Consider the following 19,841-nt stretch of genomic DNA (forward strand, 5'->3'; position numbering starts at 1 on the left):
ACAACATGGAGTGCAAGGAGATACTGCAACACATGCACACAATAAGCACAAATAATATTCCTCCAATGCTTTAAGATCCAACACCTAACGAAGAACTTAATGCCTCTGATAACCTTCCATTATATATTCACCCATTCAATGTTACTATGTTCTACATCTTCTATTTAATGCAACATACAAACTACAATATAAATAACAACATGTCATGAGGATTATGTATACAAAGTCCTTCATATTAGCACTATGTAAGCTTATCCTAAGATGAACTATTGTGAAACTTCAAAAATCATTGAAATGGAAAAATTGCCAATTTAAATAGTAATTTCAATTTTTATGCATTTTTAAAGACACATAAGTAGAAATTTAAGTGAACTTTGAACAAATTTAAATTTTAATATTGCATTTTTAAATTGTGTCTTGAATTTCATAAGGGTGATGACTATTTATACAAAAAAATGATCAGTTTTACTTACAAAGTATTTCTGAATTGCAAGTACTGAACATTAACTTTTCAATACCCTGACACACTGGCTAAAGCAAAGCTGGCAACTACTAGAAAGCCATAAGCAGATGTGTAACATAGAAGCAGAAGTCAACAGCATCCAATTGAGTCACCTGTCATGCCCATTCCTTGTTTGGCTGGTGAGCCGTAGCCCATAGGAGCACCAGCAGGTGTCTGGCCAAACGCCACACCTCCACCTCCTCCTCCTCCGGCCATTATCCCCATATCGAACCCACCATACATAGGCTGCGCAGGATACGATGCAGGCACAGATGTCGTGACTGACCCCACAGAGGGTGGAGGTCGCGTAGGTGAGCCACCCAGAGCAGCGCGAATACTTTCATTGAGGTCCTCAAAAGCACTCTTTGATGGAATATTGGCAGGAGCAGGTCTGCTAGGAGAGCCTCCAGCATGCACAGGAGAGTCCGTCCTTGGTGTTCCACTTGTAGCAGGAGGAGGAGGACGGGGAGGTGGAGGTGATGCCACTTTCGCAGCCATCTGGGCAGATCCCTCTGTAATGCTATTATCAGACACTGACTGTTCCTCTCTGACCTTTTTTTCCTCTAAACCTGATACCTCTGTGGGTTGCAAGAGTCCCTCACCCCCTGTGAATAAGCCAGTGTCTCGACCGCCTCCAAAATCTTTCCCAAAAAGATCATTCCCACTATCCCCCCCTTTTGTTTGCTCGTCAAATATCCCCAACCCAGTGGCCATGGCTGAGGAGGTGGTTTCCTGGTGGCTTCCACGAGCCGGGCTAAAGTCGGACATGAAGGGATTCGGTGCAGCCGTCCCGGCAGTCGCAGCTTGCGGAAAGAACAACAATTTGTGAACAGAATAGCAGGACAGGGTTATACAGAAGTTGTTGCCAAATCTGAGTATCTGTCATCTACAAATTACAAAAATTTGTCAGGTAATAAAGGAGTGACTGGAATGATATATTCCTGATTAACAGCAGAATCAGATGCAGCTTGTGAGTTAACACTATCTGCTTTGTAACAGCTAAGTGAATATATAGCTTTCAATTTTGAACAATTTAATTGGCCAGTACCACTACAGCCATTCAAATGAAAGCTGTGGCCCAATTCCTCAGTACAAAGTAACTCTCAGCAAAAAATCACCGAGTAAAGCTACATCGGGAGAGGTGAGAAAGAAGAATTGATAAAGACAAATGTTTTTGAAGAAATACATTAAAAAGTGCAATGCAAGCAGTATGTTATAATGAAAGGTATCATGCATCTGTGCTGTTATGGTCTTAGTGCAGATGAGTACATAGCATTTATATTATGTTACAAAAACTGAATTCAAATTTAATTATTCAACAACACTGTTCATGACTGGAGTTTCACACCAGAAGCCATTTTGCAAAATTATTTGACCAATCTGCTCCACTCTAAAATTATAAGCTGAAGTAATTTCACGTTTTCCATTTTCCTAAATGTCTTGGGATCTAAAGTTAAAGATTCACAGTAATCATTAAATGGTTTTCAAGATTCACAACACAATTAAACCTACCAAGTTATAATTTTTACTTCGTGTTTTTGTACATGCATGAACTTTATGCATACCTTCTTTAATTACATTTCCACAGATTGATCCAAAAGCTACATAGGCTGCCTTGTTTGTCACTAATCAGTGTTTATTAGATTACTGAAGCTGTGACATTTTATGAACAGGAATAGCTCCACACTGTAAGCACATCTGCAGTTCAGTGAACTGCACAATGAATGTAACTTAAGGAGACATTTTCCTACTTAATTATGTTCCTAAATATGGGCACAAGTGGACGAAGTGCTGCAACGTTAACACACAATATGGAAGATAAAGTATAAAATCTTAAATTCTCTGTTTGAAAGCAAGAATACTAGTCATAAATAACCATGCCGAGTTAATTTTAGAAGTCGCTGCACTTTACTACTATTTTATACTTATCCAGTCTTGTAAATTCCTTTACATATGCCAACACCTAACTTTACGTCAACACAATATTATGTTGTGACAGTTTTGTTTTTTCATTTTATGAAAGCCGGGCACAGTATCAAATGAAGGCATGTGTCTGTGAGTTCGTTGTTTTTGTATTTGTTATGTAACTATTTGCATATTTGTCTTAATAATGGTTAATGCTTTCATTCAAATTTCTATCTACTTCAGCTTAATTTTTTGTTGCAGAACAACCTGTCAGTTCTATGTGCTGCACAAAGCTTCCTTCAATCACTTCCGGATTCATGGAAGCTGTGCACAAGCAAATAGGATTGATGGGCTTGTCTGCAGCTACAGCTAATCTGAAGCTACTGAAAATTTCTACAAAAATCACTATCATTAAAACAAATGGGACGATCTGGAGCAAAAATACTAGAATTGTTTCTTTTTACGATCAGTTTCTCACGAGACACAGTTGCTGGCCTCTGGTGACATGATCTTAACTATTTCAGCATTCTCTCAACCTTTTTCAGCTGGTAGGCTTAGGAAACTACAGTTCTGAGTGCAGTGACTTAGCATCTGTTTGGTGTGAATGTGTAGATATGGCTGGGTCATCTGAGCCATGTGCTTAGGATGACAACTTATTGTTTCATGGCTAGAAGTGTGTAGGGATGAGGAATAGATTTAATCTTCCACTGAAAGTAAAGCATGCATAGCAACAGCATATGTGACCGACGACAGTGGGACTGATAAAATTTGAATAGTCTACGTTGTTTGATCAGCAGGACATACTGAACAAAGTATGTGTTTTGACGACATCTGCTCAGAAGAAAGGACATGTTCATTTACAGTAAGTCCACAACAAAGTAGTAATAAATAATTCAGTGGATCCATTAGAACTCCAAACTTTCTGTAACCAATTAACCAGTTCATACTACACTAAAAGTGAATTTGTATGTATCACAGCAACAAAAGTTTCCTCACGTGGAAAGTCATGTTTGTCAGATATACATGTCTTTTTGCTTTGTTATCGAGTCTGGTATTATGTGGTTAAACTTATTTCCTGTATACAGTATCTATAACTAATAATTTTGAGATTGATGTCATGAAATAGACTAATATAGCTATTCTTTTTCCCCATTTTCTGCTAACATGAATGTTACTGTGAACTATATTCAATGTTATAAGGTGCAATCAATTACTGCTCGTCAAGACAAGATTTTGTGATGTGCGTGCACCTGACCAGAATTCGGTTGTGAATGGGAGCCTCAGGTTCTGGAAATGGAACCTCAGTCTTCTTAAACTCATTATTGTACAACTATCAAGACTTTGAATGATGTTATCTAATTTTTTTCAGGTTATTTGTAGAACATGGTAGTACATTGTGGCAGGAACACACAAATATGGTCAAGTATTGGGCCACATCTTGACACTGTCAAGTGAGTCTTTTACCAAAAGTAAGTTGGAAAAAATGATTCTCTGGACTGTAGGGGGAAGTTTATTCAAGAACTGGCACACACCACTGTGCAAAATAAATCTGGAAAGTTATGCCAGAAGACAAAATATTATTCTCTACATTTCATTGTAAGACTTTCGTGTGCATGTGCCAGCTACAGAGAAAAAGGAGTGCATCAAAAAGTATCCGAAGTGAATCATTTTACCAACAAAGTGTGTTATGTTTAACTGTGTGGCTCCCCATTTTGAAATCTACCATATGAATAGAAAATGTTAACTTTGTGACCAATTTTTTTTTTTAATTTTGGTGTTCTGAAACACTTTGTGAATAAACTGCAAAATTTCATGGCTAAAATCAAATATAAATTTAGCTGCCCTACATGCACCACCTGTCTTCCATCCATGCTCTCAGAACATAACCTCTTCTACTTTTACACAATTACTCCAGTTTAGAATTACTTGCTTGGCAAAGGGTTCATTGAACCACCTTCAAGCTATTTCTCTACCATTCCACTCTGTAACAGTGCACGGGAAGAACTATTACATACATACATACATAAATACATTTCCTAATGATGTGGAACGTGTCACTTCAAGTTAAGTTTTCTTTACACAAAATATTTTTTTTAGTTACTACTTCATATCTAAGAATTGATCTATTGGGTAGGATTTATCATTCAGAAATTCTTTTAATTTGCTTTCAAATGTTGGTTGACCATCTGTCAAACTTAATACTATTTGGCAAATGACCAAAGATTTTTGTGGCAGCATAATTCACCCCTTTCTGTGCCAAAGTGAGATTTAATCCAGAATAGAGAAGATTATCATTTCTTCTAGTGTTGTAGCTATGCACTTTGCAGTTATTTTTGAACTGGAATGGGTTATTAATGACAAATTTAATAAGTGAATCTATGTATTGCAAAGGTACTGTGAATATCCGGAGTTCCTGAAATGTCTGGGTGGGCTCCAGCTATTATTCTGGTTACATGCATTTGTGCAATGAATACTCTCTCTCTCTCTCTCTCTCTCTCTCTCTCTCTCTCTCTCTCTCTCTCTCTCAATGATGAACTGCCCCAAAATATGATGCCATATGAAAACAGTGAGTGAAAAATAGGCATAGTATTCTAATTTACCAATATGTTTATCACCAAAATTAGCAATAACCCTAACAGCGTAAGTAGCTGAACGTAACTGTTTCAGCAGATCATCAAGATGTTTCTTCAAATTCAATTTCTCATTTTGAGTATTCTGCCTTAGCAACATATTTCTGTTCATAGTCTCTATCAATGGTTTTATGCCATTTACTGTACAGAATTGTATGAACTGTGTTTTCTCAAAACATAGTGAGTCTATTTGCAAAGAACCACTTAATTTTCTGAAATACATTATTTGCCATTTCCTCAGCTGATTCTGGCATGTTGGGTGTGATTTCTATACTTTTATCATCGGCAAGAAGAACTAGCTTTGCATCTTCATGAATACAGAGCGGCAAGTCATTAATATATATTAAGAACAATAAGGGACCCATGACTGAGCCCTGTGGGACACCATTCTTGATACCTCCGCAGTTAAAGGATTTTGCTGGTTTTTGCAGACCATCAGTACTGTCAATTTCAACCTTCTGCACTCTTCCAGTCAAATATGAATTAAACCTTTTGTGCACTGTCCCACTCATACCACAATACTTAAGCTTATCTAGAAGAATTTCATGAATCACACAATCAAAAGCCATTGAGATATCAAAGTGTCCCAGTGGGTGAGGTTTGGTTATTCAATGCATTTAATATCTGATCAGTGATAGCATATATAGTATTTTCTATTGAAAAGCCTTTCTGAAAACTAAACTGACATTTTCTTAGTACTTCATTTTTACGAATATGCGATGCTACTCTTGAATACATTACTTTTTCAAGAATTTTGGATAAAGCTGTCACAGATGAGATTGGGCAGTAGATGTTAGCATCAGCTCCATCCCCTTTTTTATGCAATGGTTTAACAACAGCACATTTCAGTTTATCTGGAAAAATGCCCTGTTTCAGTCACCTACAACCTATGTAGCTGAGAATCCTACTTATTTGTTGGGGGACAATTTTTTAATACTCTGTTGGATATGCCATCAATTCCATGTGAGCTTTTACTTTTGACTGAATTTATTATTTTCCTAATTTCAGTGGGAGAGAGGGGTTGAATTTCACTTTTATCAAATTGCATAGGTACGGCCTCTTCCATATACTATCTTGCATTTTCTAATGAACAGCTGGATCCTATTTTCTCTACAACGCTTAAATGATTATTAATAATGTTTTTCTACCTCTGACTTGTTGACAAACTTTTCACTGTGTCTGATAGAAACACAGTCTTCCTGTGCTCTCAGTCGCCCTTTTTCCCTTTTAAGATATCTTGTCCCTTTAGTAAGCCGCGGCTTTTTACATGGTTTCTTACAATTATATTTTACTGTTTTCTTCAGGAAACAGTTTTCAAATATACTCTCAAAGGAATCATGAAATAAGTTAACTTTTAACTTAGCATCATGTTCCCTGCACACCTCATCCCAGTCTAACTACTGCAAGCTTTCCCTAAAATTTTGAATTGTTAAATCATTAATTGAACGCAATATTTTGGAGGACTGTTTTGCTTTACTGTATGGAGCTATATCATATACTCCAACTAGCTGTGCATCATGACTAGACAGACCATTCTTAACAGGGAAAGTTTTTATTTGATTAAATTTATCTTTGTCTATGAAAAGATCTATCAATGTGCCACGCCACTTTCCTGTACCACCCAAGTAGGAAAATTAATAACTTATGTCAAATTAAAAGAAACAAGTAATACTTCAAGGCCAAGCTTTCTATCTGACTCTTTCAGAAAATCTACATTGAAATCCCCACAAACAATTTGCTTTCCTCTGTCTGACAGCACAACAAAGAATCCAAGTTTTTCAAAAGCACTTGAAAATTTCCCAATGGGGACCTATATACAGCTACAATTATGGAAGTGCCATTATTTAGTTTAAGCTCACATGCCCATGCTTCTATATGCTGCTCTACACAAAAATTTTTAGTTTCCAAATTTTTCACACTATGACAGATTTTAACATATATGGCAACTCCTCCTCTGTCCATAAGTGTCTTTACTTACATGTGCTGAAAGCTTATATCCACCTACATCGATCCATGTGAGCTCCGATTTCTCTGGTTATGAAGATAATTTCTCACTATAAAGGTGGGCACCAACAAAATACTTTTACATTCAGAGAAGAAAGTTGGGTTAGAATTTCATACAAACCTCCTGTGGCAATGGAACACTTTTTTTAATGATTGCAACCCCAGTTTTCATATCATATCCATAGCACCCTATCCCTTATTTCATAACAAAAATGAACTGCCCTTTGGACTTTTCTGATGTCCTATCTGACACTAATCTCTCATCATGCAGCAATACTCCTGAAGTTGCCTAACAAATGTAATGGAGCCTGTCTCTTTAGCAGACCTGTTGCATTTTCTAAATGTTCTGCCAACAAATAACATTGGTTTGTTTCTCCCCCTAGCATATTCTTATTGCATGTGTTATGCTCTTATGGTCTTCTGACTTCTCGGAAACTTACCCTGTCAGATGACCTACAGTTGAATGGACTCTTAACATACTGCAGCTTGGCCTTTTTCACACTAAAGAATCATTGCCAGAGGTAGAAGAAGCAATAAATGACAGAAGAACCAAGGACTGCCTAAAGATTGAAAACTTAACATTGAAATTTTTTGTCTAGCACTTACCCACCGAATCACCATGCAACACAACATACTGACACCATACACAATGAAACTAAGAGGAATAATTACTACTACATAGCATGTAACAGCTATTGGGCTTTCAAATCTACTAAACTTTTGGAGTTTTGTCCCTCCCTCTACCCCTCCCCCAACTTTCCTAACATCTTTGCCCAAACTCCTCCCAAAGCACTAAATCAGAATGTATTTATGTTTTTTGCTTTTGCAACTGTTGGCAAACTTCAGTCATGAACACTTCCCCAGTTGAAAGAGCATTCCAAAGTAAATCTTTTCTCAATTGAAACCATTAAGCCTGCAGACTGTCAAGTTTTTACTTAGTAACTTACCTGTTGCCTCACCACCTCCAAAAACTGATGTGAAGTTCTGGTCAGAAACAAATGCGTTTGTGCTGGAAACTGGTGTAGGCTTGAAACCTAAAAAAAGTATGAGATGTCAGTATTCCACCAGTTCCATAATCCAATAATTTATCTACTTATCTTTGAAACAACTTTTAGTTGCCAGCCAGGACTTAACCTGCCCATTTGATTTTCACAAAAATCATAGAGCCTGAGAGGTAGGGGAGAGAGAGAGAGAGAGAGAGAGAGAGAGAGAGAGAGAGAGAGAGAGAGAGAAAGAGAGAGAGAGAAAGGAAGGATTGCAGGATATTTTGTCACTAAGTTACTGACTAGTTCAAACTTCAGTTTTATTCTCTGAAGGAATCATTCTGGTTCAATTCTCGATCTTCGCCAAACTCCAAAAATCATTCTACTAGAATTTTATGAACATCTATCAAGATCAATAAACATAAGGTGCAGAAAACCGCCTAAGAGGTTTATTTGGAACCCTGCACAAGAATAGTTTTCATTCACCCATCACCCAAGTACAACAATAGGTCACGTTTTGCTGTAAGTTACTATTTACATGAAAGGATGTGTGCTCTTTCAATATGATCAAATTTCAAATTCAATGTGTCTTTGCTTACCATTTGATAACCAAATGTCCGTTGAAGTCTTCCCAGCTGGAACAGACACTGGCTGTGGTGTTGCTGAGAATATGTCTGCAAATGGATTTCCACTCAACTGCAGAAGGTCATCTGATGCCTTTACGATTTGCTGAAACAATTGAACAATGTGAAATGCGAAAGAGCTGCTCTTTTCTCCACAAATACAATTTACAGATACTATACCTTTGCCAGGAACTGAAATTGAGCACACAATACTGAAGTTCTCTCTTATAACATTTACATCCAACACAGTTGTCTGAATATTCTCTGCACTCATTTCCTTTTTAAAAATATTCATCCCAGAAAGAACAATTTGTTTCTGTTTAAATGCATGCCTTTGCTCCCGAAGTACTTTTGGTTTCTGCAAGTAGTCTAATCTATGACACGCACTTACCCTTCTACCTCTCTACAACATTCATAAGCCATAAAATGCTTACAAATCAGCACGAAATTTTTCATCAACTCATTTCCTAAGAGAAAAGGGCACAGTTTTGCAATGCTGTGAACTTATCGGCAAGTTGTGAAGAACATTTTACTCCCAATCATAATCAAACAGATAGCCCAAAATAAACTACTAATACCTCTTAAAAATAGGCCAACATTTCTGCATTGTTTTGGTATTCCACCAAAAGTGATGAAAGTACGAGGTGCATTCAAGTTCTAAGGACTCAGATTTTTATTCTCCGGACTGGAAAGAGAGAGAAACATGCGCATTGTTTTAAAATGAGGTCGCGTTCATTGTCAATACGTCCCAGACATGGCAGCACCGTACGGCAGATGGAATTTTACCGCCAGCGGCGAGAATGAGAACTGTTTTGAATACTTAAAATGGCGACATTTTCCTTACTTGAACAGCATGCAATCAGTTGTTTTCTGTATTTTGTGTGGTGTGAAACCAATTGAAATTCATCGACAGTTGAAGGAGACGTGGTGATGGAGTTATGGATGTGTGTAAAGTGCGTTCGTGGGTGCGACAGTTTGATGAAGGCAGAACATCATGTGACAACAAACCGAAACAACCTCGAGCTCGCACAAGCCGGTCTGACAACATGATCGAGGAAGTGGAGAGAATTGTTTTGGGGGATCGCCAAATGACTGTTGAACAAATCACCTCCAGAGTTGGCATTTCTGTGGGTTCTGTGCACACAATCCTGCACAACGACCTGAAAATGCGGAGAGTGTCATCCAGGTAGGTGCCACTAATGCTGACAGACGACCACATGGCTGCCCGTGTGGCATGTTGCCAAGCAATGTTGACGCGCAACGACAGCATGAATGGGACTCTCTTTTCGTCTGTTGTGACAATGGATGAGACGTGGATGCCATTTTGCAATCCAGAAACAAAGCGCCAGTCAGCTCAATGGAAGCACACAGATTCACCGCCACCAAAAAAATTTCGGGTAACCACCAGTGCTGAAAAAATGACTGTGTCCATGTTCTGTGACAGCGAGGGCGTAATCCTTACCCATTGCGTTCCAAAGGGCACTACGGTAACACGTGCATCCTACGAAAATGTTTTGAAGAACAAATTCCTTCCTGCACTGCAACAAAAACGTCCGGGAAGGGCTGCGCGTGTGCTGTTTCACCAAGACAACGCACCCGCACATCGAGCTAAAGTTACGCAAAAGTTTCTTCGTGATAACTTTGAAGTGATTCCTCATGCTCCCTACTCACCTGACCTGGCTCCTAGTGACTTTTTCCAACAATGAAAGACAGTCTCCGTCAGTCTCGCACATTCACCAGCCGTGCAGCTATTGCCTCAGCGATTTTCCAGTGGTCAAAACAGACTCCTAAAGAAGCCTTTGCCGCTGCCATGGAATCATGGCGTCAGGGTTGTGAAAAATGTGTATGTCTGCAGGGCGATTACGTTGAGAAGTGACGCCAGTTTCATCGATTTCGGGTGAGTAGTTAATTAGAGAGGGGGAACAACAGAGAGAGAGAGAGAGAGAGAGAGAGAGAGAGAGAGAGAGAGAGAGAGAGAGAACCCGGAGGCCTTAGAACTTGAATGCACCTCATAAGGAGTGCCACTTTATACTTTTGACAAATTTATAGTATCTAAAGAGCTAATAAAGGGAGAAAAACTATTTAAAAAGCGACAATAATAGAGCAAACTTAAAATATTTGAACATTGTAGTTTAAATACCAAACAACTGAAGTTTATACTACCTAAATCACAGCTATAATTTCACGTAAGTGAATTGTAACACTACTTTGACATGTCTGCTGTAGCCTGATCCAATGAGTAGCATATATGTTATGAGAGTAATAAATCTATCCTCACCTCTTATGTTCTCCTAGCTATTTCTCTAAATTAGTCTGTTAAATGTTAGGCTCTATGATGAAACAATATCTTTTAGAGAGCTTTTATGAATGAAGCTCCAAAAAGATTTTCAGAGTTCTAGGAAATTTTCATAGAAACAACTAAAAAGAATATGTAAAATGTGATGATACTTTGTCAGCTTGAAATGTTTTGATCCTTACCCTGTAAACTTTTCTGTGCATTTAACACTGAAAACAAAGTTGCCAATCTGCACAGTTATGGTGCACTGGAATATGGCATATTAGGGGTGTCAATTGAAAATGCAAACAAACACACACACACACACACACACACACACACACACACACACACACACACACACACACACACAAATGAATTTATGGTTTTCTATCGATTTTGAGAAAATGAAATCAATATGACACAGAAGAGAACATTATGAAGTAACCAGATCAGATCTCAGACTGACTATTTCATATAATAATTTATTTGTATCATCCTATTTTCAAAAACAGGTGACGCTACTCTTATCTTAACCCATATTCCACATAACTAAGAGAATGCCCATTGATTTGACTGAAGTTTAAATTTTGATTATTTTCCTTAAAATCAAAATATGGGAAATCAGTATCAACAGCTTCAGAAAATTGTGGGCTTCAATCATATCAAAACATTTTAGAAACACGACAGGATATAAAAAAATGGGTGTAACTATTCAACTATGGAAATTTAAGTACCTTCTGTAAATCAGGAACAATCAGCCTACAAAATTGACAAGGTTGTTGGTTCTTAAGCTTCAATTTTAACACTTATATTTTGCACAGTAATGAATTTACGATATCTTCATGTCATGGTATCTCCTGAACTATGCGTGAAAACAGTTGCACCAAGATTGGAGAAGCGATATATAAATATGAAATTCACTACAGAATTGCCAAGTTGACAAGTTTGTTTACACTTATGGTGTTATCACAATGCTGTCATACTCTTACGAAAGACTAATGTGAAAGATCCACTCTGTGAACTTGCAGAGCATATTTTACTTTATTCCTGTCATAGGCAAATCATATGCCATTGAAAGGAGGTCCCCTGCTTAACCAGCTACACCATGTATCTTCCATATAAAACTAAAGCACAGTCTTATATCAACTGTTCACTTGGATGAATGGCAACTGTCAAATACTGTGGCCAAGGACAAGGTTCACCGCCCACTGACCGAACATGGCACTATGAACTTCGAGTTGACTCCACTTACTGTCAATTTCTGTGCTATCTGTCCTCCCTCTGCCCCCAAAACCAAATTCACCAATTTGTGTAGGTGTGTAGTGCCTTTCAAGCATTCCCTCACTCCCTTGGCATTCTCCTCATCCTACCTCTCTCTCTCTCCTCCACTAACTACTCCAAACTACTGCACAGCTCCATGCTCACTTCTTTCCTTGCAACACCCCCCCCCCCCCCCCAAATCTTCTCTTTACCAAATCATCCAACTCCCATACCCTTTCACTTTTCATATTTCAAGGGTTACAGATATCACTATCCCCCTCCCCTCTTGGGACTGTCCCAGCACTGCAAGTGAACTGCATAGCATTTGAAGCACCAGCTCTCTGGAGTGATTGTCACTTCGGTTCACATGCACTGAAATCATCATCATCAGAATAACAAAACAGTCCATCAAATATGGACATGTAGTAGCCCTACTAGGAAGCCAATCCACCAGTGAGGTTAGCGACACAATGAACCTGCCCAATTATGAAAAGTGTGAGTTACTAGAAAGTGAACTCTTTTAGCAGCTCTCCCTACAAGATGCAACATTTGGGACAATTTTACCACAGGGAAGAAACTGGCAACAGGAAGTTGTTGATTTTTGTGACACTTTCTTACCTTCACCAGACCCAATATCCTAGATCCGCTTCTGTGGCTCATATGGTGACTTGCTTGTCAGAGATGCATCAAATCATCCTCTCAGTAATACAAGAGGTGAACCTGAGCAAGCTGGCAGGTAGTGCACAGTATCAGAGGCTGCTGCTCCCCAAATGTTTATTACAATGCCTGCCAGAGAGGCTGGAGAACACCACCTCTTGTCTCAATGGGAGGATATGGCAGGCCACAGCCCTCAGCATACACAAGCAACACACCATGTGCACCTCACCCCTCATCAAATCTGAACTAGTGTTTTTGCCACTGCCATTTTTGCTACAGAACACACAGGTGCAGATCATGTTATTGGGCAGGAAACATGCATGGCAGCCTCCCACAGTAGTGAGCAAGTCTGCTAGCAGCACTGACCACAGCAGATGTCACTTCATTCAGATATAACAGATAGGACTATTAAAGTACAGTTTCTGGTGGTTATTGGGTTGCATGTGGGTTTTTTTTGGGGCACTCAACTACTAAGGTCATTAGCGCCCATTCACGAACATTAATGCACTAATAGCGTAGAAAAAAATGCAAGGGGGCAACACCAGAAAGTACATGCTGAGGAAAATACCAGTTCCACCACAGCAGTTTAAAGCATCATCAGCTGGTGGACACCAATGTGTCAGCATATCTGTTGCACACGTCTGTTGCATCAAGATGGCTGTTTGAGAACTGCAAGGTGGGACAGATTGAGCACCACAATCCTGCAGACGGGGCTCTTTCAGGACAAGCCAAGCTGTTTTTACACTGCTTAGTCACAGTCTGTTACTCCGCACATTGCTGGTAGCAGTAAATTAGCACAATGAGTAAGCTTCTGAATAGTATAAATAGCTGTCAGTTCTAGCAGAGGTATCTGCTGTCTGGCAGCACCTACCTACATTGACGACTATGCCGGACACTAGGTAGATACGGGTAAGCCATCAGTCACTAGAAATTTGGGTCTATTGGGTATCATCTAGCATGTCACCCACCCCCGACTTTGTGCCTTCCTAGTGGTGGTCTGCCTCTAGGCTTACTTCACTCTTGCCCTGATGGTACTCCTGCTTATCCTACTACCAGGGTGCACATGTCCTGGTGCCCTGAGACTTTTTTTGCAAGTGTGAATTCCAATCCTGGAGGCTGTCACCCTGCAAAAACTCCAGAAGGCTTCTGTGACCAGCCACACCATACGTAATTGGTGCACACACTGACGAGTGAGCTTATGGGCATCAGCATTCCTGGCTTAGACATCATGGCTGTCTTCTTAGCTGACAGCTGGCCATCACAGCTCACCGAGAGTCAACCACACCGCACACTACAGGGGGCAAGGCCATCTCATCACAAAACAGTGTGTGTATTAGCATGTTTCTCAACAGAATTTTTTAGCTTTCTTATATTTTTACCTGAGCTACCAACAGTCTGCATCCTCATGAAGACTCACCACCACAATCCACCCACGCATATAAACGGCTCTTCACCCCAGGCCACTTTATGTAATAAGAAGACTTTACCTCCAAACAGCATGCTGGCACAGTCGCAGCTCAGTGTGAATGAGGTGAGAATTGTTTCTGCACACCGAAGTACAGAAGATGGGTGTATAAGCAGAAGATTCGTGGAAATGTGATGGCACAAAGTGGAACCATTAATATCAGTCGATGTGTCAATATGTCGTGGCAATACCAGATAGTAGTATTTGCAAACAGCAAGGTGTTCACAATGTAATTTTATATGGCACACTGCATCTTGCTCCAAGTATGTCTGTAGATTTTTTACTGAAATGGGCATATGGCTAGGCAATGTACCAAGTTGAGATAGCTCACAAGACTTATTTCTAAGTTAATTTATTATAATTGCAAGTGCATCAGCTATTATTGAGTGGTAGTGTGTTATACCTGGTTGTGTACTGGGAAAAAACTTACCACAATTACAGAGACTGGGACACAGGATGATTCCCTGCAACAAGCACTGCTGTTTTTACTTAACCCTTTCGCAACTACACATGTGCTCTTCGTATTATATGCTGAGTCAGCTTCTGTTATGGCTGTACTGCTCATCAGATGCTGATGCCTGTGCTGAGAGAGGGCACTCCAGCCAATATGAAATACGTATCTTACACTTTTTCGGAAACGATCAGGTGAAAAAAAAAATTTGACTTTTGCTCATCTTACAGACTGATATCTTTACTCGATAAAGGACAGAATTTCTTTCTGTTACATGCTATAGCCACTGCAGTGCATCAAATTAAGTAAAATGCTGCACAAAATTGAAAAGATTTTTCAGAGGTAAAAATCACATTGCATAAACTTTGTGCATGGTTGATTTTAGCTCATACATTGCAGTGATTTTATTTAAAACTGTGAGTAGAAGTGGATCTCATTTCATTCTCAAGTTACTGGATTTTATATCCAGTCACACATGACACCTATTCACATCCTTGTGCATCACGAATTGTGGTTTTATATCTTAAATGATTGAAGATATGAAAAGTTGTTTTTTTTTTGCAAATGATGATATGCAGTGAGGCACATATGTTGTATGATGAATACTTCAAACTTTTTGTTCATCATATGGAAGTTTGTTGTCTGCAAGACTGAGGTGTTGGTAGCTCAGGATGCATTCAGATGTCCATAACACTGCAGGGAAACCCAAGTGGTGCGTCCAGACAGCCACACCACCAGGGCAATGGCATAGCAGGATGTGTGCATATGACCGTAACAGCCGAAGGCTAAATGAAATACCACATTTTACAGTGGCAAGGACTGTCTTCCACCACATGCACCTGATAGTGTAATGGGTTCAATCAATTGCTTCCAACCTACAAGGTCCAGACTTGCCACCGACAGGTGCCGTGCCCAGCAAAAGCTTATGTTTTCTGCTTCCCACCACTGCTTACACACCTGTAGCATCCAAGTTTGTTAGATGATCAGTTACTGCAAGTAACAAAATTATAGTTGGTAAGGGAGGCACCAACATTTGTCAGACGTATGGAGGGGTTGAGGAACACACAGACAATTAACCAGTTGAAACAAGACCTCCTGAAATGATAAAGGCACCAGGCTTTTCTGCAAACAAAGTGGTTTTACAAAGAGACATAGTGAAACGAGGAAAGTTTTCTGGACAGGATACTGAAAATTTGCACATGTACGAACTGGGTGACAGTGATGAGTCAAATATGATTACTCTCCAAGTAGCTGAACATACTTTTCTGAGGGGCAAGTCACCCATTAGGTCTCTAGTAGGGTTTGGACAGATACCCCAAAAAAACATGTATGCTGCTGCCAGGTTGACTAAAATCTGGAGAGAGTGACGCAGCAACAGAAGCTTGCGATAAGCGAGACGAATTTTCTACTAATTTAAGATATACAATTTCTTTTTTTTTAGGGCGCAAAACAGCTATGGTCATTAGCACCCGGTCCGTGACTTAGGAAACAGTAAAAAACGAAAATGAAAACCAGCAGAAATGGGAACAAAACTCAAAAAATTGGAGAAACTAAAAGCAGAAGGAAGGCTTAAGAATCCACTACAGAAAGGGGTTGGTTATCCCCAAAAAAAAGCTTCAAATGACTGACGTCATTTCACTGGCACTAAAACTAAAGAACGCGGTCGGCCGAGCGCGTGTCATCTGCTAAAATGGACGATATATCAAGCGACAGCTGTAGACGGGCGCGTAACAGTAAAATAAAGGCACTCAATTAAAAGGTGTCTTACTGTCCACAGCTGAGAGCAGTGGGGACAGAGTGGGGGAGGATTGCCACTTAAAAGATGTCTATGGCTAAAACGACATTGCCCTATCCGAAGTCTAGTTAAAATTACTTCCTCCCGAAGACGCGTTCGGGAGGAAGAGGTCCAAGCACAAGGAAGAGCTTTCACATCCCGCAATTTATTATGGGGAAGTGTTGACCAATGTGCGTGCCATAAAAGAACAACTCAATGACATAGAATGCTCCGTAGATCGGCGAAGGGAATCGAATAGCTGGCCGAAGAAGAGAGGCTGCAGCCTTGGCCGCTATATCTGCCGCCTCATTTCCACAGATACCAACGTGTCCTGGGAGCCAGAGGAATGCCACCGAGACGCCCCCCAGGTGGAGCAAGTGCAGACAGTCCTGAATCCGGTGGACCAGAGGGTGGACAGGGTAGAGAGCTTTGAGACTGAGGAGAGAGCTGAGAGAATCTGAACAGATAACATACTGTATCCGCTGATGGCAGCAGATGTATTGGACAGCCTGGAGAACAGCGTAAAGCTCCGCAGTATAAACCGAACACTGGTCGGGAAGCAGAAATTGATTTGGGGTGTCGCCAACAATATAAGCACTCCCTACACCTAACGATGTTTTCGAGCCATCAGTGTAAATAAATGTGGCTTCCTTCATTTGTGCACATACAGCAGCAAATGCCCGACGATAAACAAGTGAAGGGGGTATCATCCTTGGGAAATTGACAAATGTCACGGAGCAGGCAGATCCGGGGACGGAGCCAAGGCAGTGCTGTACCAAGTTGTCAAGAAGGTTTTAGGAAAGCAAAAGGAAAGAGAATGGAGCAGTTGACGGAAGCGGACTCCCGGTGGTAGTAGGGAGGAGGGGCGGCCTGCATACCCTACATCAAAGGAGGTGTCAAAAAAAATGTCATGGGCTGGATTAGCAGGCATGGAAGACAGATGCCTAGCATAACGACTCAGAAGGACTGCTCACCGATTGGACAGCGGAGGTTCAGCAGTCTCAGCATAAAGGCTTTCCACAGGGCTGGTGTAAAAAAGCTCCAGACACTAAACGTAATCCACGGTGGTGGACTGAGTCGAGACGACGAAGAATAGACGGCCGAGCAGACGAGTAAACTATGCTTCCGTAGTCTGATTTCGAGCTCACTAAGGCGCGATAGAGGCGGAGAAGGACCACTCTGTCCACTCCCCAGGAGGTACCATTCAGGACACGGAGGGTGTTGAGGGATCGCAGACAGCGAGCCGAAAGATAGGAAACGTGGGAGGACCAGCACAGTTTTCTGTCAAACATAAGACCCAAGAAATTAGCGACGTCCGAAAATGGAAGGTTGACAGGTCCTAGATGTAAGGAGGGTGGAAGAAACTCCTTACGTCACCAAAGATTAACACAAACGGTCTTACTGGGAGAAAAACGGAAGCCGGTTTCGATGCTCCAAGAGTGGAGGCGATCGAGACATCCTTGAAGACATCGTTCAAGAAGGCTGGTCTGTTGAGAGCTGTAGAAGATCGCAAAATCGTCCACGAAGAGGGAGCCCGGGACATCTGGAAGGAGACAATCCATAATTGGATTTATGGCAATGGCAAACAGTACAACACTTAGCACAGAGCCCTGGGATACCCCGTTTTGTTGGGAGAAAGTACGGAGAGAGTAGTATTCACCCGCACTCTAAATGTGCGCTCTGCCATAAATTCGCGAAGAAAAACGGGCAGCCGACCTATAAAGCCCCAAGAGAACAGTGTGCGGAGGATGCCTGTCCTCCAACAGGTATTGTATGCTCTCTCCAGATCAAAAAATATTGCTACTGTTTGGCGTTTCCCAAGAAAATTGTTCATGATGTAAGGGGAGAGAGAAACAAGATGGTCAACTGCAGAACGATTCTTTCAGCAACCGCATTGGGCAGGTGTTAGAAGACTGCGGGACTCCAGCCACTAAGCTAAACGGCAATTCACCATACGCTCCAAAACCTTACATCCAATACTCGTGAGAGAAATGGGGTGATAGCTAGAGGGGAGATTTTTGACCTTTCCAGGTTTCGGAACAGGAACGATGATAGCTTCCCGCCATCGCTTGGGAAAAGTACTGTCGGTCCAAATTTGATTATAAATGTGAAGGAGGTAACTCAGACTATGGGTTGATAACTGCAGCAACATTTGGATGTGGATACCATCCGGTCCCGGGGCGGAGGAGCGAGAAGAAGAGAGTGCATGTTGGAGTTCCCACATGGAGAAAACAGTATTATAGCTTTCGCGATTTTGAGAGAAGAAAGCAAGAGGTTGCACTTCCGCTACACGTTTCTTTGGGAGAAACGCTGGTGGGTAATTTGAAGAGCTTGAAATCCCAGCGAAGTGTTGACCCAATGAGTTAGAAATTGCGACGGGGTCCACTAACGTATCACGCGTGACAGTGAGCCCACAGACCGGGGACCGGGGAGAAACTAGGCGCACCTGATAACCGTCGAATCCGACTCCAAACTTCCGAAGAGGGAGTGAAGGTGTTAAATGAGCTAATAAAGTATTTCCAGCTTGCCTTCTTCCTATCGCAGATGACGCGACGGCATCGCACACTGAACTGCTTATAGCGGACACAGTTGGCCAAAGTAGGATGGTGGCGGGAAACGCGAAGAGCACGTCGCCGCTCACGTATTGCGTCACGGCATGCCTCGTTCCACCAAGGAACTGGGGGCGCCGGGGCAATTTGGAGGTGCGTGGTATTGAACGTTCCCCAGCTGTAAGAATAATGTCGGTAAGATGTGTGACCTCATCGTCGACGCTAGGAAAGTGACGGTCATCGAATGTCGCTAGAGACGAAAAACGTGTCCAATCGGCTTGGGCAAACTTCCAGCGTCGCGGGCGCATATATGGCAGTTGAGGCTGCAGTCTAAGGACACATGGAAAGTGGTCACTCGAGTGTGTATCATCAAGGGCGAACCATTCAAAGCGCCGAGCTAGCGGAACAGTACCGACCGGAAGGTCCAAATGAGAGAAATTTGTCGTGGAGGCAGACAAAAATTTAGGGACCCCAGTGTTGAGGCAAACTAGATCCACTTGGTGTTTTTTTTTTTTTTTTTTTTTTTTTTGGTTTTAGGGCGCAAAACTGCTATGGTCATTAGCGCCCGGACGAGATCCACTTGGTGGAAGACGTCTAGCAATAGTGAGCCACGTGGACAAGGATGTGGAGATCCCCAAAGTGGGTGGTAGGCATTGAAGGCCCCAACCAGCAAATACGGGGGGTGGAAGCTGACCAAGAAGATGGAGGAGATCAGCTCGTGCCATTGGTGTGGACGATGGAATGTATACAGTACAAAGAA

At 41.1% G+C, this 19,841-nt stretch overlaps 1 protein-coding gene across 8 annotated transcripts in view; it reads right to left on the bottom strand.

The window, feature by feature from the left end:
• The window catches only part of LOC126248035 (phosphatidylinositol-binding clathrin assembly protein LAP), a 176,812-nt gene that overhangs the window by 13,674 nt on the left and 143,297 nt on the right, over positions 1–19,841 (bottom strand). For 5 of the 8 annotated variants that reach the window (XM_049948652.1, XM_049948651.1, XM_049948650.1 and 2 more), the window contains exons 11-13: positions 8,624–8,753; positions 7,989–8,075; positions 616–1,305 (exon numbers count right to left, since the gene is read on the bottom strand). In XM_049948652.1, coding sequence (XP_049804609.1) covers positions 616–1,305; positions 7,989–8,075; positions 8,624–8,753 — 907 coding nt within the window. The remainder of the gene's footprint in view (positions 1–615; positions 1,306–7,988; positions 8,076–8,623; positions 8,754–19,841) is intronic. The other 3 variants (XM_049948656.1, XM_049948655.1, XM_049948654.1) reach the window with 1 other exon arrangement.

This window comes from Schistocerca nitens, chromosome 3 (assembly GCF_023898315.1).
Source record: "Schistocerca nitens isolate TAMUIC-IGC-003100 chromosome 3, iqSchNite1.1, whole genome shotgun sequence".
NCBI lineage: Eukaryota > Metazoa > Arthropoda > Insecta > Orthoptera > Acrididae > Schistocerca > Schistocerca nitens.